The 24,470-nt window shown below is 42.3% G+C and overlaps 1 protein-coding gene across 1 annotated transcript; it reads right to left on the bottom strand.

Moving 5' to 3' along the window:
* Positions 1-4,883: 4,883 nt before the first annotated feature.
* On the bottom strand, positions 4,884-20,268 carry tfap2e (transcription factor AP-2 epsilon). Its single transcript, XM_072674901.1, has 7 exons — positions 20,242-20,268; positions 17,888-18,313; positions 14,447-14,501; positions 8,362-8,593; positions 6,128-6,246; positions 5,827-5,965; positions 4,884-5,088 (listed from the first exon to the last, which is right to left on the bottom strand). The coding sequence occupies exons 1-7, from the start codon at positions 20,266-20,268 to the stop codon at positions 4,884-4,886; spliced, it is 1,203 nt and encodes a 400-aa protein (XP_072531002.1).
* Between the last annotated feature and the right edge of the window lie 4,202 nt (positions 20,269-24,470).

Raw genomic sequence — 24,470 nt, 5'->3', positions numbered from 1 at the left:
AACGGTCCTGTAGGAGTAATCTCCATCATGGTCCATCAACCATGCGGGGAAATGGGCCATGTGCAAAATTGGCACATGTACACAGCTATAAACATGAGCATGTACTCAAATAGACTGTGGCATTCAACCAATAAGAGTTTGGCTTTAACAGACCTGAAGTGTGCCAAAAAACATTCTCCTCATTATTACACCACCACCTCCACCTGAATAAGGAGGTGTTTTGCTGTTCCTAATATAGAGATTGGTGAGTAACATATAAGTGGTTCATTTTCCTTGCTTCTGTTGTAAACAGCTCTGGTCCAAAGTAAGCAGAGGACCTAACTGATGAGTAAAGAACGTTCAGAGCCTGAGAACCTTCATGGGCCTCATTCACCAATATCTCCCTACGAATTTTCCTAAAGAAAAGTCCTGACAAAAAGTACAATACATACTAAAACTATGGCCGGAGGGGCGCGAGCGGTCGAATCCTGAGTCATGCCACTTTGTCATCAGCAGCCGGAGACCTAGAGAGCACAAGTATCTGTGCTCTCTCCTCATCACTCTTAAGCAAGATTGGAGAGCACAGGGGTCTGTTAGCTGGAGTGGTGGAGCTGGGGATCCGGCGCTGTCCTCAGAGCATATCGGCTGCCTGGTGATGCTGCAGTTTAAAAAAAAAAAGGCGGTGGCTGGCTTTGCATGTTTTAGAGGATACGGGTTAAGTCCTTACCCTTCTAATGGCAGGAGAACTGCTAGTGCTAGGGGGGACTACGAAAAGGTGGTTAATTAAAACCAAAATTTTATCTATAAATTTGAAAATAAAAGTCTAGGTCAGATTCCTAAAGTGCAGAATTGATGACGGATCCTATTGTCCTTGTAAATTGAACAAATCCTCATTAATAAATCTGCATAAGTGGGTTTTGAGAAGCAGGTTCTTCTTAAGAACGGTTGGTAAACGAGGCCCGATCTTGAGAACACTCCCGATTCTTTAAGCTGCTTCTCCTGCTGCTTTCTCTGTCTACAAATCCGCACCTGCCTGTTTAAGTGATGCAGAAAATTGCTGCTCTAAATTCTAAAATCATGACTGTATCTCAGTCAGCTAGTCTAGGCCTTTTGTCTCCGGAGCTGGCTGTGTGCTGCACTCGTAGAGCTGGCAGCCAGGTTCTTCTGGCTTGTTTGTTCTAGCATGGTTCTGCCTCTGAAGCAGAACTGCACGGGGAAAAATAGAAGGAGTGCTTCTCCGTCACTGTCTTTGTGAAGTGCTGTTGTTTTCTCACCCTTCATACTCAAAAGTATTTTTGTGTTCTTCTTTTACATAGGTGTGTGCAGGTGTGTGTGTGTGTGTGTGTGTGCATTCATCTGTGCGGTGCCACATCTCCCCCTCTGCAGACAGGTGAGATTAATAAACATTAAACAATCCCTCTTCTCCCCCTGAACACACCGGAATCTGCAGGGAAGAGGAGCATATGTTCGCCTGCAGGCACACACTGAACAGCACTGCGAGTGTCAGAGAGAGACAGAAAGAGAAAGAGAGAGAGAGAGAGAGAGAGAGAGAGAGAGAGAGAGAGAGAGAGAGAGAGAGAGAGAGAGAGAGAGAGAGGGAGGGAGGGAGTTTTTTTTTCTTCATTTGGGGTGGGTTGGTTGTGGGGGGTGACAAAGAGAGAGAGAGAGGTAGATTGGGGAATTGACACTCAGGGCGTGTGAGTCAGTAGGGGGGCAGGTATGGAGGTGTAGTAGGCCCCCGAGCAGTAGCAGAAAGGTAGAGTGGCAGATGGGGTGAGAAGGGAGAGAAAAAAACGAGGGAATTTAGCCACCGGTTCATGTGGAGCCCCCTGAGAGACCTGATGAGACTCGGATGCAATGACAGTCATGACTTCTGCTACAGAGGCCTGGCTCAGGGCAACACGCAGGAGGATCCGCTGTGGCAGTGAAACGAATAGACCCTACTGCAACTGAAATAATCAGTGCAAATGCTTAACAAGCAGTTCTATAAACAGTGAGAACGGGTTAAAGAATACACACCACCCTCCTGTTGTTCTCACTGTGTAAATAAGGATCAGGATGGTTAGCATTTCATTCACACGTTCAGCTGTCAACCGTTCAGGACCCCTTGCCGCCTTCTCAAATGTTGTGTGTAAATCTTTTTATTTTTGCTGTTGCTTTTCAATTAGGTCAGGAAAGCGAAGGGTAGCTGCCCAGATTTATCAGATCGATCAGATTTTTACCAACAATTTAGGCAAAAAGGCAAAAATGCATTTTACAGGAGAAGAAAAAAACTTCTTAACTTTCAATGGAAGTCAATGTGAAAAGATCTTAGTCAACCTCATTTTGGAGCATTTCTATTGGTCATTTCACCATCTAATTCGGACACAATGTAAAGGACAACCGTCAGATTCGAAATATGTCAAAAAGTGAAAAACAACAAAAATGGAGATACAAGGTTTTTGTATGACAGCATCGATTTGCGTGCTCAGCTTCGCAATGGTTCCTTAGACTTGACTTTTCTTTTCAAAATGATTGTTAAAAGCACTTGCTTTTGGCTCAAAAGTGGCTTAAAGGTGCTGTATGTGATTCTGGAGAAGGACTGTTGAACTCAATGAATTTCACTGAATTTCAGTTTCCCCTTCTGAAGCTCCGCCCCTGAATTCATGCATTAGCAAACTCTTGCTACATTGTCTGCTGGTGCTACCAGCTGTGATATATACCACTATCTATTCCAAACACAAAACAATACTGAGCGGTTTCTGTAAAACAGTCAAAATTCAGGCAGTTTTCCCGCCTAGCCAACAGGAATAGAGCAACATCCTCATCCCTTTTCAGGCCTCTCAACGTTCGGCGCATCCAAAGGCCTCACTGATGTTTACATGTGTCTTTGACCCTGATCCTCCCTCCCTGTGCACAAGCACAAATGCCCCCCGTTGCCGATTGGATGGGGCCCTTTTTTTGTTCACAGAGCCTGAGCTCAGTATGAACACCAGCACGCAAACAGACCGGAGAGCTAACGAAGCGTGAGGAGCCATTAGCTGAATCTCACTGGAGATCGTGTACTGCAGCTTTAAATGGCAGAAGCGTTGAGTGCTGAGGAAATCTACAGAGAGGAAATCTACAGGTAGATTAGATCCGACCTTTTTCCATTTTCCAAAAACAGCAAGACGATCGAAACCGCTGAACATCTAAACGTCATCAAGCTTATTTGTGTTTTGTTGTATTTCGTTGAAAAGATAGGTCCCCAAAATGCTGACCGAAACGACCATTAGCAAATACATCAGCTTGTGTGTAGTTTGTATTATCCTGTAACAACAAGAAGATATTAAAAAATGAATCGTTTGTTTTTTACAATAAATCAGAAGAAAAACAATCAGTAGATTTAGAATCCATGCCAGAGGTATCAGGCCGACACCATCCGTTATTTCGTTTTTAATAATATATTACATTTACCTTGAAATACAGCAATGATAAGGACAGTAATAACATTGATAATAAACATACAGCAGGGAGTACAAAAGGACAATATTTTTTTTTCTTCTTTTTTTTTTTTAACTACCTTCTTCATCCTCAAGTGGTGTGCGCCATCTCTAGCTGCCTTTCACAGTTCTGTAGTAAACACAGGGCCAGCGCACACGGGGTGTTTCACAAAGCAGGAGTTCAGAGTAAGGATAGATAACTTAAGCCCAAAGTGGAGACCTATAGTGTCCTATAAGACTTCCATTCCTCACCTTAATGATTGACGTATAACAAGCTAACTTTTACATGCTTCCTTAATGGTTAGTGGGCATGTGGTTGTAGGAAGAATCAGCCATAACATTAGTACCACCTGCATAATATCGAGTAGGTCCCCATTGTGCCACCACAACAACTCTAACCCTTCGAGACATGGACTCCACAAGACCTCTGGACCTCAAGGTTTCCTGTGGAATCTGCACCAAGACATTAGAAGGTCCTGTAAGTTGTGAAGTGGGACCTCCGTAGGTCAAATCAATGAGCATTAGGTGGCCATGACCCTGTTGCCGGTTTCTGTTTGCGCTTTGTTGGTGCATGTTTTGGTAGGTACTGACCACTGCATGCCACTGGAGCAAGCCCACAAGACCGGTCTAATGTTTTGGAGAGTTTGGTTTTTACGCTTGATTATTTCTCCTGCTTTAACACCTTCATCACCTTCAGGAACCGACTGTTCACTCGCTGCCTATGTAGATATGTTCTCACTTCACCTAATGTTATGGCTGATCAGTGTATGTGCACGTTTTGTAAACCTCTGTTATCATATTTACAAAACTGAAGATTGAACAATTTCCTTGGGGAACCAAATCTGGGTTCTTGTATGGTTCCACATCTAAGGAACCTTCTTAACGTTCAGTGGAGGTTAAGAATGTTAACAGACTTCACTTTCCTCTTCAGCACCTCTTGGGTGGGTGAGCGGCTTTAGCTTATTATTCAATAACATGGGAATCCATGCAAAAACCCTAATTACTGATATATTAGTAATTATTTAAGAATTATCATGATAAACATTGTTTCATGAAGTGAGGAATGGAAGACCGGCCTCTGACTGACTGAAAAATCCTGCCTTGTGAAATTCTCCCTGGTTGGACACGGCGTGATGAAGTGGGCAGTAGTGAACCCTGCTCAGGGCAAAAGAGGAGCAGTGGTAATCTCTGTGTCCAGAGGAAAACAGATCCTGCAGGCACAAACTCCTGTGATGCAGAGGACTGACCCCAGCTGCTTATGAGTCAGACTTGAGTGGCGAACTTACACACACACACACACACACACACACACACACACACATACGTACATACACACGCACATACATACATAAATACACTCGCACTCTGCTAAAAGGCTGGGGAAGTTCAGTCTCTGTCTGTGTGTCTGTTCGCATGTCTGTCCGTCTTAAAGGTCCCGAAGCTTCATTTGCGGTGTTTGAGATCTTTCTCCTGATGACCCTTGCCGCCGCCCTCGCCTTTGTCCAGCAGTTTGACGAAGCCGTGGGTCAGCAGGCTGAAGTGGGTCAGGCTGCCCTGCACCCCGGGCTCTAAGCATGGCGTGGGCCGGCTGGCCCCCAGCGGCGACCTGTCCTGGGACATCAGGTCAACAAACTCCTTACAGATCTCCCTGGGGGGACGAGCAGAGAGAGAGACAGAGAGAGAGAGAGAGAGACAGAGAGAGAGAGAGAGAGAGAGAGACAGAGAGAGAGAGAGAGAGAGATTTAGTGAGGCTGGGGCACCAAGCATGGCTTTCTGATGGAACTGTTGCATTGTTGTTAGCTATCCTCAGTGGTCAACCACATTCCTTCCATGTTCCTAATATTCCATGAAGTTAGGAAAACCCAATCATTGGGTTCAGCCAGAAATCACATTAAAAAAATCCTATACATTATATGTCCAAAAGTATGTGGACACCCCTTCTAATAAATTCAGCTATTGCTTACACAGATGTGCGAATGCACACAAACACACACAGCTTGTCTAGTCACTGTAGAGCAGTAGTGCAGTATTGCCAATAGAATAGGACTCTCTGGAGCAGATAAACATGGACCTATTAACACCATGCCTAATGTCAGGTGTATGCCAGAGGGGTATAAAGCACCCCAACATTGAGCTGTGGAGCAGTGTTTGGTGCTCAATCCGATACTTGAGTGAGTTTGGGAATCAGGGATGAGGTGAGGTGGTGATCATCCAATATCCTGCCCTTACTAATGCTTGTGTTGCTCAATGCTTTTGTCATGTAGTGTATGTCGAAGGTGATCAACTACTTTTGGAATGCATTTGGGAATAAAACTGGGAAAATCTTCCTTTTTTTTTTACCTGAAATTCACTTTTAAGGCTAAATTTGAATGAAGCTAGAACTTACTTGGTGGCCAGCAGCATGCTCCGCCGTGTGGGCAGCTGGTCCGGATCACTCTGCCTGCATAGGTACTCTGCTGTGGCCCTGGCTGGGAACTCTGTCTCACACACATAGCCAAAGTCTCTGGCCAGGTGCACCGCTTCACCTTAATGAAAGGGAAAACAGGAGAATTTAGAGTTGGGAATGCAGCTGAGGGTTCGTGACAAAGTGTTTGCAGCACTGAGAAGCATGTTAAAATGACTGCTGTTATCTTTCCCTTTCTGTGTGTGTGTGTGTGTGTGTGTTTGGTGTGAGTGTGTCTACGTACCTTCCACCAGTGCTGTGAGGAGTGTGACGTTAGCTGCTTTGCGGCGGCCGGCAGGCAGGTTCAGGCCGATCTTCTCCAGGCGTTCGCGGAGGCAGCGGCCACCATTCTTTGACTTGGCTCTGAGGAAACAGACAGAGAGAGGATTAGCACACTAAACTATCTCTCTCTCTCTCTCTCTCTCTCTCTCTCTCGTTCTCTCTCTGCTGTAACTACACAGGTGTGAAATGTAAGTCAGAGAAAGGTCAAGGGCCAAACATCCGGTGACCTGATTGAAAGGCTGAATTGCTTGTGACCTTGATAAATGGTCTTATTTATTTGTTTATTTATTTATTTATTTATTTATTTATTTATTTATTTTTCCTATAAGGAAACCATAGGTTTTCTGTTTATCCACCAACCAGGAATTATACCCTTATTATATATTATTATATATTATTATATTATTATATATATTATTATTATTATTATTTTTTTTACATTTTATTTAAATTAAAAAGTCTATTAAATGCTAAAGTAAACTCAGTGCAACAATTTTAATTAAGAAAAGGGCAGCACATAAACTAAACTAAACAAAATTAAACAAATAAATAAATAAGCTGGGTTTAAATAGCATGCGAATAACATCAACAGTGTGTTCAGAATTTTCTGTCATTATGTTTCGAACTAATAATAATAATAATAATAATAATAATAATAATACATTAATGATAATAAACTGCTCATATTGTGTCCTAAGGCTTGCTGGCCTTATGCAACTGCTCATATTGCTAATAGTTACAAAAAACCCTGCTCATTAGAGAACTGATGAAAAAAAGTAGTCCTTTCGCTAGTTTGGACCAGGTCATCAGCATGTGATGATGATTTGTGAGGAGACTGTAAGAGGGGAGGGGGGAGAACGCTGAGAACATTGAGCTGGAGTTTAAGTGGCTTCTACTCCCTCCTCTGATAAGTGACAGGAGACAGCAATGAGAGATCAGACAGGGGAAAAGTGAGGAGACGGGGTGGTGGAAGGATGCAAAAGTTTTGCTGTAGACATGTGAGCAAAGTAGAGATGGGGCTTCAGGCATGTTCCTCCTCCCAAAATGTAGTTATTTCATATCACCACTTAAAACAATATGGTTGCAGTCACGCAAAATTCTGGTATCTCCAAAATGTCACTTCACAGTAGAAGGAGAAATCTTCCTGTATCTTCCAATAGAAGTTGATGTGAAAAGTGATACTATTGGTCAATTCATCGAAAAACTGAAAAACTGTTAGATTCAAATATGATCCAGATTCAAATACAGTCAAAAAGTGAAAAAACAGTTAAAATGGAGATACAAGGTTTGTACTAATAACACAAAAGATTTGTTGGGCCTACTTTGCAGGTTGGTGTAAAGGCACTGAGAACAAAGTGACCTTAAATGTCCTCAGTATTTTATTGTCGTTCTGATTTATGAACCACACAGGATAACGCATCTCTGTCCAACCACTGTTCAATCTCTAGCTAGGTCCAACCACACAAGCTGATTGGCTGACAAGCGGTCAAAACGTGCTAGTATTTTGCCTTAACAGTGCGTTTGCCCCCCCCCCCCCCCCACACACACACACACACAAACACTGTATCACTCCGCTGAACACAGTTAAGTATATTAGTAAACAGCAGCATTAACGTAAAACATTAACGTTAATTAGTACATTACTGTAAAAACTGTGACTTTAATTGGTTGGTCGATGGAGAAGGAACAGCAGGCTGAGTGGAGTTCGTTGCTGTGACTTAGCGAGCAACAAGCTGCTTGTTTAGGAACTATAGCTAATTTGGCGGAAGGATATGCTGTCATTAAAACATGAAATGCTACGTTCACGGCTCATTTTATTTATTTCATTTATTTCTTACTTAATTTATTTTTCGATCTGTAGCATAAAGAAAAACGTAAGGTTGGTTGCTATTGTGAAATAACAGCAGGGCCGGCCTTCAGCTCGTGTCTCTTCATCTATTGCTTTAATATGCTGTATGTTGTCTCTGTAGCTCAGCGGTTCAGTCAGTAGCTCCTTTCTTCCCATCTGTACGTTTCAGTGATTCAGTGATCCATTCTTGAGCGTATGAATTTTCTCTAGATTTTCCTCACGTGTTCATCATGTTCATGTTTATTTACGTCACCTAATGTTTGGCTCTCAAAATGGTACAGTTTAGACAGTCAATCTCCACTGTCTGATCCACAGTCCCAGTCAGAGTGCCTCCTCTCTTCACTCACCTCCGCAGCACTCCTCCCAACAATGAGGCGTTGAGGCACTCAGGTGGGCTCAGCCTCCTCTGGACCTCTCCCACCGTCACCTTGTACTTGGATGTGGAGCTGAGGAGAGACAGGCGTCCAGGAACGGAGCAGAAAACTTCACCGGGGTTAGAAACGCCACCCAGGCCCAGGCCGTCCTTACCCAGGGACAGGACGGACAGAGCTGAGCCGTTCAGCTTGGAGGGGATGGGAACTGGAGAGAGAGGGAGGAGAGAAAAGGAGAGGGGGCGCACACGTTAGGCTCATGTTAGGCAGAAGAGCTCTGCTTTTTGCTGTTATTCTGGTGCTTTTATGAAAAATGCAAGAGGCAATGAAAAGTAGGACAACTTGTGTGCTAGTGAAGGAAGTGCTGCAGTTTCATGTGATGCAGCATCAGTAGATCTTCTCTCGTCTGGGTTGGTGGCAGATCAAGTCTCACTAGTGTTGATCTTGGTGTTTTATTACCTTTCTATATCCATAGATATAAATGCACAATATGGACAAAAGTATTGGGACACCTGCTCATTCTTTGTATCTTCTAAAATCAAGTGTATCTTGCTTTTCTTGGAGTAACTGTCTCTACTGCCCAAGAAAATAGAGTCTACTAGGTTTGAGAAGGAGCATTGCTGTGAGGATTTGATTGCATTGAGCAACACAAGCATTAGTGAGGTCAGGATGTTGGATAATCACCACCCCACCTCATCCCAAAACTCCCCAACATCACCCAAAAGTATTGGATGGAGTACCAACCATCATTCCAGAGAACACAGCTCAATGCTGGGGGGCTTTATACCCCTCTAACCCATGCCTGGCATTAGGCAGGGTGCCAATGCATCTATTCTATTGGCAATACTTCTCTACAGGGACTAGACAAGCTGTGTGTGTGTGTGCATTTGTACCTCTCTGTCAGCAATGGGTGCAACTTAAAGTAGCTGAATGCATTTATAAGATTGGATGTCCACAAACATTTGGCTATATAGTGTATGTTATGGTTGATGACTTTTGTTTGAGTTATGGGCCATTTAAAAAAAATGTGATTTATGGCCAGGTTTCCAATAGCGTATATACACTGATTAGCCATAACATTAAAACCACCAACCTGCCTTATATTGTGTAGGTGCTCCCTGTACTGCACTGCACAAGACATAGCCCAGCATTAACCTTACTTAACTAACTCAGCCATTTGTGTTACAGTAGCTCTTCTGTGGGATCGGACCAGACGGGCCAATCCTCACTTCCCACATGCTTCATTGAGCCCTAGGAGCCTGTGACCCCATCTGTGGTTGATGGGATGTCCTTCCTCTGAGCACTTTTGGTAGGTATTGACCACTGCATACCAGCAATACACAAAGTCTCTCAGATTGCACGTTCCTCATTTTTCATGCTTTCAATGCATCAACTTGAAGTGGTGCCACTGTGCCACCAGACAATCAGTGTTATTCACCCCATGTCAGGGGATTTAATGCTAAGGCTAATCTGTGTATATAGGCCTATAACGGCAGTAAATGAGGACTACATTGATTATATACTCTTTTTAAGTCTGTCAGGATGTGAAATGACATTCACCAAGCCAAGATTCCTCTCTGAAAAAATGATTAAGACTTAAAACACTTAAACTCTATTCAGCCTCTAATAATGATTAGCGCTGACATGGAGATGTGAGCCCCATTGGCTTTTCATTTGAGCTGGAGCATCTTTGTTACATCATCCTTTAAACCCTTAATTTGGGTTCAGTAGATTAGTGCATGTAGCCGCCTAATCCCACAGTTCCATGTTCACGGCTGTGTGGGCAGGATTTTCCACAACAATTCAGTTTGCTTGACTGAAGGGGCTCAGAGGCTCTGTATTCAAAAAACCAGCAATGCTCCCAATCTTCCCCATTCTCTGGTGTGTATGTGTGTGTGTGTGTCAGTGTGTGTGTGTGTCAGTGTGTACTGGGCGCTTCGTGGGGACCAAACATATCAAAAGGATGATGAAAAGCATGAACAATATGACTGGAGACGTTAGGTATTTTTCAATTCACCAATCTGCCATTACATTAATACCACTCTCATGATTACCTTTATCGACAGTGGTTGGCTAGGCGACTAGGTCAGGCAGATCGTGGTCAGTACCTACCAATACTGGTCCTAGAAAGGACAACCTGTATACCTGTGGCAGGGTTATGGGCACCTAAGGCTCATGAAGGCTCCACCTTACAACTTACAGTACTTGAAGGACACCTTCAGAGGTCTCGAGAAGTCCATGCTTCTAATCAAAGAGCTCGTTTGTTAAGATTTTAAAGCCACCCTGATTGGCCACCAGCGTTGATAGACGTTGTTATCTGTTTGAATGTAGGTCGTGACCTCAGGTGACCCAAAATCAGTGTCAGCACAACGGTTAAAGCCAACGAAGAATTTGCTGCAGAATAGTGACGACAGCTGACGTTGATATTATGTTGCTTTCAAGTTGTGATAATTGACACAGTGGAGTGAACACACACAGTGAACCACAATCCAACGTCTTCCAAACGTTGCATGCTAACGTCATTGTGGCATAAAATAGTTGTGAGGTGTGCGCCATAAGTGTCAAAACATTACTGCCCACACAACGTGAAATTGTAACGTTGTTGGACGTTGATGTGTTGCTGGTTTGAAGTCATGGTGTTAAGTAACCATAACTACAACTTAACGTCGGTCCAACTTTCAATGCTAGGAATCCATCATTTTAGCTAACAGCACACACAGCAGGGACATATACCCCACAAAGGCAATACTACAAATATCTGTAGTCTGTGTGTGTATTTAACACTCTGTGGGGACCGAATGTCCTCAGGGTGATGGACACCGTTAACAAACACAGCTATGCACTCCTAAATAACAGAGCTATTCAAGGGTTCTGCATTATAATAATACTGAGTATAGAACCCAGCCTAAATGGTTCTTCAATGTTTTTGCCTGGTTATTATGGTTCTTCAAAAACCTTTGAAATTGTTCTAGATAGCACCTAATCGGGTTCCTCTATTGTTATGCATCAAAGAACCAACTCAAAGATCCATTTAAAGGTTAAATGTTTTTTGCCTGATTAAACAATTCTTCTTTATGATAGTTCCCAAAAGAACTTGGTTCCTGATAGCACCAAAAAGGGTTCCACTATTGTTAGGGGTCATAGAACCCGAGTTTAAAGCCACTTCACTTTCTGAGGTTAAGATTATATCTAGCTTGAAGTACAGTCCCTGTACTAAAGTCCCCAAAAGGACAGGAATACCGAATGCAAACGCATATGTGTGTGTGTGTGTGTGTGTGTGTGTGTGTGTGTGTGTGTGTGTGTGTTGAAAGAGGACCCCAAACCCATGTACCCGCCTTCCCATTGCCTACATTTGACACTACAGTGTGTGTGTGTGTGTGTGTGTGTGTGTGTGTATTGTGTCCCGTATTGTAAAGACCGCTCCGTTTTGCGTGGGCAGCGCGCGCTCCCCCCCCTGCGCTCTCGCCGCTGATTGGCGGACAGTGTCTGCGCGAGAGAGGCGCTTAGAGACGCGCGCTCGCAGGCCTGCATTCACGTGGGCTTCGGGTTTGTTCTCGCTCCCAAATCCCTCAGAAAAGCCCGCGAGACTAGCTCCGGAACGGATGCGCACATGCGCGCACTCTCTACAAAACACACGGCGCTTTAGCGCGCGCATATAGAGAAAAAAAAACGCTTTAATCTGTGCGTGCGTGTGTGCGCGCGCGTGTGCGTGTGTGCGTGCGTGCGTGTGTGTGTGTGTGTTAGTTAGAGACGCAGAGGGACGCGCGAGCTTCTGAAGGAGAGGCTGCTTTGCGAGCGGCTCTCCCTGACCTATAAAAATCCAATTTCTTGGTATTTGGGTGGAAAGATCACACTGTGAATTCCTCATAACTCTTCTTTATCACTCCCCCTCTCCCTCAGACCCCCTCCTCTTCCTCCTCCTCCTCCTCCTCCTCCTCCTTCATGCGCCTGTCTCTAATCCCTCTCTCTCTCATATGAGCGTGAACACTTCATTAACACTCGGCGCTGCAGGGAGAGACTCCGACTGAAACAGTCTCTACTTCAAATCAAATGGCAGCGCTGAATTACTTTATGTGTGTGTGTGTGTGTGTGTGTGTGTGTGTGAGAGAGAGAGAGAGAGAGAGAGAGAGAGAGAGAGAGAGAGAGAGAGAGAGAGCATAACACCCACTGGGGAATGAGGTACCATACAATTTGGTTCCCCTATATACACTATATGTCCAAATGTTTGTGGACACTCCTTTTAATGAATGCATTCAGCTACATTGAGCAGCATTGAGCAGTGAAACTCCTGTGTTCTCTGGCATGACTTTTGGGATGAGCTGGGGTGTTGAGGATGAGCTGGGGTGTTGAGGATGAGGTGGGGAGTTGAGGATGAGCTGGGGAGTTGAGGATGAGCTGGGGTGTTGAGGATGAGGTGGGGAGTTGAGGATGAGGTGGGGAGTTGAGGATGAGCTGGGGTGTTGAGGATGACTTGGGGAGTTGAGGATGAGCTGGGGAGTTGAGGATGAGCTGGGGTGTTGAGGATGAGGTGGGGAGTTGAGGATGACTTGGGGAGTTGAGGATGAGCTGGGGTGTTGAGGATGAGCTGGGGTGTTGAGGATGAGCTGGGGAGTTGAGGATGAGGTGGGGTGTTGAGGATGACTTGGGGAGTTGAGGATGAGCTGGGGTGTTGAGGATGAGCTGGGGAGTTGAGGATGAGGTGGGGTGTTGAGGATGAGCTGGGGAGTTGAGGATGAGGTGGGGTGTTGAGGATGACTTGGGGAGTTGAGGATGAGCTGGGGTGTTGAGGATGAGCTGGGGAGTTGAGGATGAGGTGGGGTGTTGAGGATGACTTGGGGAGTTGAGGATGAGCTGGGGTGTTGAGGATGAGGTGGGGTGTTGAAGATGAGCTGGGGAGTTGAGGATGAGCTGGGGAGTTGAGGATGAGCTGGGGAGTTGAGGATGAGGTGGGGAGTTGAGGATGAGCTGGGGAGTTGAGGATGAGGTGGGGAGTTGAGGATGAGCTGGGGTGTTGAGGATGAGGTGGGGAGTTGAGGATGAGCTGGGGTGTTGAGGATGACTTGGGGAGTTGAGGATGAGCTGGGGAGTTGAGGATGAGCTGGGGTGTTGAGGATGAGGTGGGGAGTTGAGGATGACTTGGGGAGTTGAGGATGAGCTGGGGTGTTGAGGATGAGCTGGGGTGTTGAGGATGAGCTGGGGAGTTGAGGATGAGGTGGGGTGTTGAGGATGACTTGGGGAGTTGAGGATGAGCTGGGGTGTTGAGGATGAGCTGGGGAGTTGAGGATGAGGTGGGGTGTTGAGGATGAGCTGGGGAGTTGAGGATGAGGTGGGGTGTTGAGGATGACTTGGGGAGTTGAGGATGAGCTGGGGTGTTGAGGATGAGCTGGGGAGTTGAGGATGAGGTGGGGTGTTGAGGATGACTTGGGGAGTTGAGGATGAGCTGGGGTGTTGAGGATGAGGTGGGGTGTTGAAGATGAGCTGGGGAGTTGAGGATGAGCTGGGGAGTTGAGGATGAGCTGGGGAGTTGAGGATGAGGTGGGGAGTTGAGGATGAGCTGGGGAGTTGAGGATGAGCTGGGGTGTTGAGGATGAGTTGGGGAGTTGAGGATGAGCTGGGGTGTTGAGGATGAGCTGGGGAGTTGAGGATGAGCTGGGGAGTTGAGGATGAGGTGGGGTGTTGAGGATGAGCTGGGGAGTTAAGGATGATCTGGGGTGTTGAGGATGACCTGGGGAGTTGAGGATGAGGTGTGGTGTTGAGGATGAGCTGGGGAGTTGAGGATGAGGTGGGGTGTTGAGGATGAGCTGGGGAGTTGAGGATGAGCTGGGGAGTTGAGGATGAGCTGGGGAGTTGAGGATGAGCTGGGGTGCTGATCCCCCAACCTCCTGACCTCACTAACGCTCTTTCAGCAATGCTCCAATATGTAGTCGAAAGCCTTCCCTACCATTTTCCTTCTTCTATTATGTGTGTGTGTGTGTGTGTGTGTGTGTGTGTGTGTTGCATGATGCATGCTGTCCTTTCTGCCCCCCCACCCAACACACTGTCTTCTCCAGTGGTCTCTTACCTTTCTTGATGACAGAGTGGTCCAGGATCCCCAAAGAGGAGGCCTCTTCCATCCCCTGATGAACAGAAGAACAGCAGTGGTTTGTTACCCAAAGCTCCTCAGAACTTTAACCCTTTACCTGGCTCTCACTGTTGGATTAGGACTGCACTCTTAAGCACAAAGCTGCATAGGGTTCTTTGAGCGATTCCATGGAAGAACCACTTTTGGTTCCATAAAGAACCAGTTTTGTAAAAGAGATAATTCTGTGAAGAACCTTATAAAAGATTTTTAATGGAGTTGATGTAAAGGTCTTTACTAATTTAAAGGTTCTTCACACTCACAGTTCTTTATGGAACCAACGATGGTTCTTCTAGGGCATCACTCAAAGAACCGTTTGTAGCACCTTTGTTTCTAAGAGTGTGTGATTATGAAGTCTGGGTCAGGACTTAGAGACTGAACCTTTGACTTTCAGGTAGAATATGGTGAATGTATGTAGAGCTATCTGACGTCAGATAGACGTTGGACAGCTGGAATTTTAGCTGAAAATTAAACTTGATGTCAAAACCCAACGTTGTACAGATGTTGAATTCTGGCTGGAGCTCGAAGTCACACATCCATCAAAAAACAACATTAGGTTGATATCAACCTCTAACGTTAAACAGACGTCGAAGTTTGGCTACTTAACATCATGACTTAAAACCAGCAACATATTAACATCTAACATTGGTTAGAATGTCATGTTGTGTGGACATTATCATTATGGCGTTTAGAAGATGTTGGGGCTTTATGTCAATCTGACGTTGGCATGCGACGGTTGTGGTGTCAGAACCGCGACTTAACGTCACAACTTAGAACCAACTGTCGTCACTATTCTGCGGCAAACTGACGTTGGCATTAGACGTTGCCCTGACACTGATTTTGGTCATCCGACCTCACGATCTGCATTTGGGTCAAATGACAACATTCATCGACGTTGGTGCCGCGCTGGAGAAGCTTGGAGGTGTCTTTGGACAGATTAGCTTGTTCACATTGGCAAGGGGACACATTTGAGTGGACAGAGTAGTACTTCTGTGGGTTACTCTGGATAAGAGCTTCTGCTAAATGCCATACATGATAATGTTGTCGTTTATATTAATTTAAATTAAAAACAATATAAAATTGGCAGTTGCTTTAGTGCATTCATGAGTCTGTGAAGTTCAGAGGAGCTCAATCTGCACTGGTGCATGAATTATTTACAGAACAAGACATGAAGGAGAACAATAGAAAAAACCCACCCTAAACCCACTAATAAAATCATCACCACCACCAAAATAATAATTATGATTATAATAGGGTCGATAACTGTGTCAACATTTTAAACAGTTATTAATGTAAACGCACAGTGGAGGTCCTGATTCTGACCCAGAAATTAAACGCGTTAAAAACTAAACTGTACAAAAATAGATGTTTTAACAGCAAGACTGCACTGCCCTTCACCCATGATCAAACTGGCCACTGTTGTTTATTCCCATAGTCCTCGCTAGAACAGAACAGGGAACAGTGGGAATAGTGACTAAGATGTGAGTAGAAACTACAAAAGCCAGTCAAATTCAGAATCTAATTCGGGAAATTCTGACGTTCTCACTTGCGAAGAAATTGAGTTTTTATTAAAAATGCTATTACACAAAACTGAAAGTCGCTCAGGTTGTTTTAGGTTGTTTAGGTTAAGTCAGCACCATTCTCAGAATAAAGAACATCACGGCTGAATTAAAACGAGTCGCTTTGCAGAATTAAAAATTAAAAACGCGAATAAAACGCTTTTATTTTGCGTTTTAATTAATGTCACCGTAATCAGTTGACGCCAGCGTAATCAATCTTCTTTAGAAATATTCCTCAGACTGTCCACCAGACAGTCCTTCATACTTTACTCAAAGTCTCAACACTTAAGTGTGTTTACACTCAATCCCTCTAATGGTCGAGCCTCATTAAGAACACACAGAGCTGCTGATTCTCAGGAAGGTGAAATACTACGGTCTAATTTTGAGCTCCTTTCTGTTGCGCTTACACACCACTCTCACATCTGCAGATCGTCGCTGTCACGCAAAAACCTTTTTTCTCCATTTTTGTCCAATTAGTTTCTCACTTTTTTACATAACGCGCGAGTTCTTCTTTGTATTGCGTCAAAATGTCATGATGAATGGGCCAATAGAAATGCTCTAGAATGACTTCATATTTTTACATTGACTCTAAAATGAAGAATTAACATATTTCTGAGTGCCAGTGAAGTTATATTCGCTGTGAATATTTATTATTCTTAACATTACAACGATTAGGTCTAAATACAGGCTAAAAGTTTGAGCACTCCAGAGTCAGATTACACGTGAACACCACGTGTAAATAAGTGTAAGGTGTAAATAAATCTCTAGAGACATTTCTGGACATACCAGTCATAATCACTGCACTTACGTGTTCAAACGGAAAGGCAGGTTTCGCGCTGTTTTCATTATGTTAAAATCCAAATAATAAATAGGGGTTTTTGTTTTTTTAGTTTGAAAGATGTACTCACTTATTTCAACTTAGGAGAAACCCTAAATATGAGCAATGGTGTCCAAACATTTGCATAAGACTGTATGTACAGTGCAAGTCCTTTCAAAGTACCCCATTCAGTCCAGAGCACAAACTCTAAACAGCGGAACTAAACCATTTATTTATCCTTTTATTGTTTATTTCAGTGTGTCTATTTTAGCTCAACGAACCCGGTTCAATTGATTGTTAGCAAATGTAGACTAATCTGGATTTTTATTATTTAAGTATTTTCACAGAACTTTATTATTGTGGTCAAATAATTGCAGTCAACCGTTCAGTTCTAATCTCCTCACTTTTAACTTTCTCTCATTTTATGTTTTTTTTCTGTTTATTAAAACAGGCAACAAAAATAGTCATTGGAAGATTATTTAAAAGACACAATTTAGAGATTAATTAGAGGTAGAATTTAGAGAATTCGAGTTTAAATATGAAGGAGTCGCTGAAAACAACCGTTAACATGTATAAATTAATAATTTATAACTGGATTGTTTTAAATTGGTTTTATTTAAACGCATATCAGTAAAAAAATAACTTAAGAGTTAAGAGTGGTCACATTTCGATTCTAATGTAAATAAAGTTACACTCGACTCTTAAACTGTATTGTTTTTAAAGTGATTTTGGTTTTATTGAGATCCATTATTCTAAATAAAAATAAATAATCTAAAAATTATCCAGTTTGGAGTGTTTACATTAAAATTCCAATAGAAACAAATGTTCACTATAACTAACACCTGGCAATTTAGCCTACATGATTAATGTTCTTTATCTTCATAATTTTCCTTAATTCGTATTTTCTTTATCAGTGGGCGAATCCGCGTTAATCCGGCTTTTTTGAATTCACATTAACACGCGCGTTTACGCTCAGAGAATTATTTACAATAAAGTTTATAGACTGACCTGGAGGTCGTCCATCCCGTGATGCATTGCGATCGGGCCGTCCTCGCCCAGGCCGTGCAGGAGTCGTGGCACCGTGGAGTAGTCCCGGCGCAGAGAATGGGGCAGCAGACCCCCGTCATCGGCGCGGCTCCGCTGGGACAGCCACTGCTGCTGCTGCTGCTGTTGCTGAGGGGGCAGGTGTTGGGGCAGGTGCTGGGACGGGTGCAGGGAGCTCAGGGGCTGGTATGGGTCCGGGAGGTGCGGGTAGGATGCGTCCTGGCTCTGGGGGTACGGCAGGGAGGCCTGTGGGTACGGCGGGGGAAAGTAAGGGGGCTGGAAGTCTGAGGCTGGAGTGTGGCAAAGCGGGGGAGCCGCGGAGAAGGAGGACAGCTGAGGGAGGCGGGAGGGAGGTGAGGAACCGGAGACTCCATCAGCCCGATCAGGAGCCTGCACACACACACACACACACACACACACACACACACACACACACATACACACACACACACAACGATAAATGCTTACTCTACAAACCACACTGGTCAATTCTCTACGTCCAAAAGTATCCAGACAGATTAATGGGACTACAGGGACTAAGGTGCTACAAATTCTTTGAGCGATGCCACAGAACAACCATATTTGGTTCCGTAAAGATCCATTTTTGTAACAGAGATGAGGAACCATTTGTAGAACCTATAGTTTACACCATGCCCAATATCAGGCGTCAACAAGCCCCCCTGCATTGGGCTGAAGAGCAGTGGACCTGGTTCTCTAGAGTGATGGGGCTCCATCCACCCTTTGGGATGATCTGGAGTGGCAGGGCTAATCATCCAACATCAGCACCTGACTGACCTCGCTGATGCTCTTGTTGCTTTAGTATGTTACTGCAGCACAGAGGGGTGAGGGGGGGGGGTCTCTATTTCCACCAAATAAAATCGATTTCAGAAGAAACGCTGGATGAAAGTTTAACTGGCTCTGAATAGTGGTAGAGGCGAGTCACAAAATAATAAATAATAAACATACAACACAATTACAAATTAATAAAAACACAAATAAATAGCTGCACAACAAGAGTCAGGCTGGCATACATACATACCTACACTTCTAAAATATAAAAGATGTTACAACGGTTTTTTGAGCGATGCAATAGAAGAACTTTTGGTTCCATCATTTTTGTAAATGTAATAAATGCGTGGGAACCTTTTAAGGGTCTAAAGGATCGCTCAAAGCTCATATCTCTTTTACAAAATTGTTCGTTAAGAAACCAAATGTTGTTTTTTTTGGTAACTTAATTTTTTCACGAATAAATACAACAGTCTCGCGTAACTGCGAGCCGAAAAGAGGAAAGTAAACTAACAAAAAAAAAAAGGAGCAAAAATGCAAATAAAGGCAAATAAATAAAACCTAAATATAAGTAACGTAATAAGTTGTTCACGTTCAGATATAAGAATTGAAACTACACATAAACCAGAATTAAAACGCTGCGCGGTTAAACTAAACGATTTCATTGTGAATTCCGTTTAAAGTCCAATAAATTAAAGTCCTTAAAAATAAAGGGAATTGAGCGACGCCAGTTTTGGGTCCAAAACGAGCATTTTTTTGTAAAAGTGCTGAGTGTAAACGTTTAAAATCAAGTGAACGTTTTTTAAACATGTAAAATGTTGGTCATACTCCTGCACCTATTTTACAAACAGGTTTCTTTACTGAACCAAAACTGCTTCTCGCTCCCTTTGTGCCAGCTTCATTTTTACCAGTTGAAATTGACATTATTTACATTATTAAGTTATCTGATCAACACAGTAATAATTAATAAACGAGGAAATGTTATGATGACAAACATCCGATTTCTTTTTACACTGAATATTTGAAAACGAATTATTTTGACGTTTCCTTTTTATAAGAACTGATGTACTGTTCATAAGCAGGAGTGAAGAAGATGTGTGTGTATGTGTGTATATATATATATGTGTGTGTGTGTGTGTTCGTGCAGCAGGTGTCCCAGTGTTTTCAGGCAAATCTGATTATATTAATACACACGGAGCTCACTCCACTAAGAACGAGGAGTCTCGTCTGCTCAGCCAGACTGAACAGAGGAGCGGTCAGACAGTCAGTCGTGTGAGGGTGAATCAGTCAGACCACAGTCGATGACCAGCTGCGCTGAAATCAATTCAGAATTAAAGCTGGAGCATCTAATAAACCAAGCAGTTACAACTCAGACCGGCTGCTGCAGTGTCGGCTGCTTTAACTCCTGCCCCAAACTTCCAAACGTGACCAGCAACCTGAACATGGACCTTCAGCTCTCCCAAATCCAAACTACCTCCCCGACTGCAAACCTTCATCTCCACAAGCCAACAGGTTTAAGACACTGGACTCACCATGGCCGAGTAGGTGTGCACGAGCATGTGGATGTGTGTGTGTGTGTGTGTGTGTGTGTGGAGAGGGGAAAGTGTCCTCCAGATAGATCAGGATAGATCAGTGAAAGTCCCAGAGAGGCATTAGAGGAGTGAGTGGGAGCAGGGGGCCGGTTCTGCCCTGGTTCTCCTGCGCTCCGGCCCTTATACCCCCCCACCCAACACGAGGGGAGGGGGTACCTTAAAGGGCCAATGCAGGAATTCGTCAAACTGAGTTTTTATCATTTTCAATCCTGCAATAACCTGGTCAGTAGAGTTTGTTTTGGGGTCCAAATTCAATGCATTAAAAACCTTGATGTGAGCAAAAAAAAAAAAACTCCGGATGTATCAAATATGATACAAATTCTTAAAAGTCTTAAATGCAAATTGTTAATTAATTAATTAATTAAATAAAATACAAAATAAATGAAAATATATATTTTTACTAACTGGCAAGAAGCTCAAATAAAGACTGCAGTGTTGCATGATTACAAAGTCCGGTGATGATTTGATGGTTCACGCTTCAAAGAAAAAAAAAAATATCCCGAAATGTTATTTTACGTAAAACCGGTGTCGCGCGCACTAAACATAAATATCTGTAGTGATCATACAGTACTGCTAATTTTAATAGTTTACCCAGGTGATTTTATTATTTAGGAGTCCCAAAACAATTCAGAAGAGAGAAGCCAGGCGAGCTCAGTTTCACTCAGAGTAAAAACAAAACCCCTGAAAACATCACACTGACAAATGCTTGTTCCTCGTGCTCGTTAACAACATCTGATAGACAGTGATGATCAGTGTTCGACCTCTTTAATGCAGCCTGAAACTCTCTTCCCATGCAAACCCACTCCTGTCGACCACCCAAATCAATAGGGAACAGCCGGTAATCTGTAAAAGTTGATACAATGCTCGCGCGCGCGCGCGTGTCTGTGTGTGTGTGTGTGTGTGTGTGTGTGTGTGTATATATATATATAATGTGTGTGTGTGTGTGTGTATGTATGAGCTTACCTGTATGCAGTAGGGATCAGTCTTCGCCCGGGATTTCCACAGCATGATGCTGCTGCTGAGATGTTGCCTTGAGGATGAGGAGGAGAAAAAAGGAGAAGCGCGTGGAGCTGCACGTAGAGCGCAGAGTGAGAGCACCAACAGCACGCGCACTTTTATTCACACAAAGAGAGAGAGAGAGAGAGCATGAGAGAGAGAGAGAGAGAGAGAGAGAGAGAGCATGAGAGGGGCGGGAGAGGGAGAATGGGGGGGGGGGTGGTGAGAGATGATGGGGATGTTGATACCAGGACTGAAGATACAGGCTCAGACCAGCAGACTAGACCTACAGTGATCTCACGCGCACTGTTGTTGAACTGTGGGATGTAAAGGTTGATCTGGAAGTGTGCAGGAAGCTTCATCTCCCATGTCTTCAGCTCACGTGGGAAATAAGCAGTCATCAGGCCTAAAAAAATATTGGAGGAAATTGTGGAATTGCTGGAGAAACGGCTGCAGAGATCAGCAGGGATGGGTAGACCAACCAACCCACCCAATCACCCACCCACCACAGCCCCACTGAAGGAAAGCCTGATTATTAGTCCAGTTTAATCCAAGTATCCAAGTAGAAAGAGTCGTAGCTATCAGAAACAGAACACCTTTAAAACAAGTAAAACAAAGTACACCAGATATTATATAATAATAATAATAATAATAATAATAATAATAATACAAATGGCTTATTCCAGCCAATTCTAGCCAATTAAAAAAACTGTCAAGGTAAAACAAAGCCATAAAATAAGCAAAACAAGTAGATTTACATACATATACATTAATATAATTAATATAATTAATTAAAAAAACCCAACAGATATTAAAAATAATTAGCAGTATTTTTTGTACTTAGTGTAAACTGTAAATATAAGTTATCACCCACCTCAAAAACATGTTCATAATCTATCAGAACTAGGCCCAACATTACCCTATATTAAATTAACCTCACCCTCACCCTGTTCATCTAAGCCTTATTCAGACCTTTTAACGCTTTCCGGATTAATTACCGTCACCAATCATTCAACTTTAACCAGATTGTAAAAAAGGCGCCACCTAGTGGCAGCTGCTCTGTTCCAGTAAACCCTGAACCAAAACAAAACCCATGCAAAATAAAACCAACCAAAACTTTCAGAAGAACTAAAACAGAACTGCAAAGCAAGTAAAAAGTGGATTATTTACAAAAAATGCTCATTTTTATACTCTATTAATATTAATACTGTATTAATATTAATACTGTATTTAAATAGTTTAGTAGTGAACCTTAATCTCAATAAGATGCGAGTGCAGTCTGTAAATGTAACTAGTCACCACCTACCTCAGAAACATGAGCCAACATTTTCCAAACGTTACAAAAAAAACAACAACAACCCAAATCCTCGTTCAGACCTTTTAACTCATCCTTTTAGCTTCATCCTTCTCTCATTCTTTTGCTTAAAAATAAAAAGCAGAGGTGATTTAACTATGGAACAGAAAGTAGCCAAGTTGTGAAATAAAGCTAAAACAGGTGTCATTTAAGCAAACAGGTAAATTATTCACAAATAATCTGATCTGAATACAGTAAAATAAATTAACACCCAATACTTTTTACCCAAGTAAATGTAAGTGTAACCTGTAAATGTAACTAGTCACCATCCACCTCAGAAATGTAATGTTCAGAACCAGACCCAACATTTCCCCACGTTACATAAACCGAATCATTATTCAGACCTTTTTAACCATAACATTTTATATTTCTCTTATTCTTTTAAAATCTTAAATTAAATCTGGAAAGTTGGACATGGAAAAAGAATAGCAGAGGTAATTGCTCTGCTCAAAAAGTTGTGAGGAGCTAGAACAGAGCCATAACATATAAAAAACGTTGATTCTTCAGAAATATATCCATATAAGTAAAAAATAAATACATTTTAAATTATTAACTTATTTTACAAATAATTTAGAAGTAAATTTTATACCCAAGTAAAACGTAAGTGTACCCACTTTTAAAACTAGATCCAAAAGTTCACCCTTATTTAGAGCTTTTAACTCATTTCAGATGAATTAATATTACTGATAATTCAACTTTGACCAGTTTGTGATAAGGACGCCATCTAGTGGCAGCTGCACTCATACAGTAAAGGTTCAGAACAGAAAGTAGCCAAAAAGTTGTGAAATAAAGCTAAAAAGGAACAGTAATTTAAGCAAACAAGTAAATTATTCACAAATAATCTGATCTGAATACAGTAAAATAAATTAATACCCAATACTTTTTACCCAAGTAAATGTAAGTGTAACCTGTAAATGTAACTAGTCACCATCCACCTCAGAAATGTAATGTTCAGAACCAGAGCCAACATTTTCCAACATTAAATAAACCAAATCATTATTCAGACCTTTTAAGTCTTCTTCATCCTTCTCTTATTCTTACTTTAGTATGAAGTTAAATATTAAAAGTTAAAGCACAGAACAGAAAGCAGCCACTTAAATTGTAAACAGCTAAAACAGAACAAAAGAAATATTAATTTATATAAATTCATTCCAAATAAATCTGAATTTAAGTACAAATAAATAAATGTTATTTAAAAGTTTCATTAAAAAAAGTTAAACATTATTTTACAATAAAATAAAATAATTTAGGAGTACATTTCTTAACTAAGTAAAATGTAAGTGTAAAGTGTAAACTGTAAATGTAACTAATCACCCACCCATCCATAGAAACGTGCTGTTTTTAAAATTAGACCCAACATTTCCCAACGTTACATAAACCGAATCATTATTCAGACCTTTTTAACTGTAACATTTTATATTTCTCTTGTTCTTTTAAAATCTGAAATTAAATCTGGAAAGTTAGACATGGAAAAAGAATAGCAGAGGTAATTGCTCTGCTCAAAAAGTTGTGAGGAGCTAGAACAGAGCCATAACATATAAAAAACGTTGATTCTTCAGAAATATATCCATATAAGTAAAAACTAAATACATTTAAAATTATTTTACAAATAATTTAGAAGCAAATTTTATACCCAAGTAAAACGTAAGTGTACCCACTTTTAAAACTAGATCCAAAAGTTCACCCTTATTTAGAGCTTTTAACTCATTTCAGATGAATTAATATTACTGATAATTCAACTTTGACCAGTTTGTGATAAGGACGCCATCTACTGGCAGCTGCACTCATACAGTAAACCTCCAACATAAAACACAACAAA

This window comes from Salminus brasiliensis, chromosome 3 (genome assembly GCF_030463535.1).
Source record: "Salminus brasiliensis chromosome 3, fSalBra1.hap2, whole genome shotgun sequence".
Classification (NCBI taxonomy): domain Eukaryota; kingdom Metazoa; phylum Chordata; class Actinopteri; order Characiformes; family Bryconidae; genus Salminus; species Salminus brasiliensis.
Note: the sequence above shows the minus strand (reverse complement) of the source record. Positions and strands in the feature narration are given on the sequence as shown.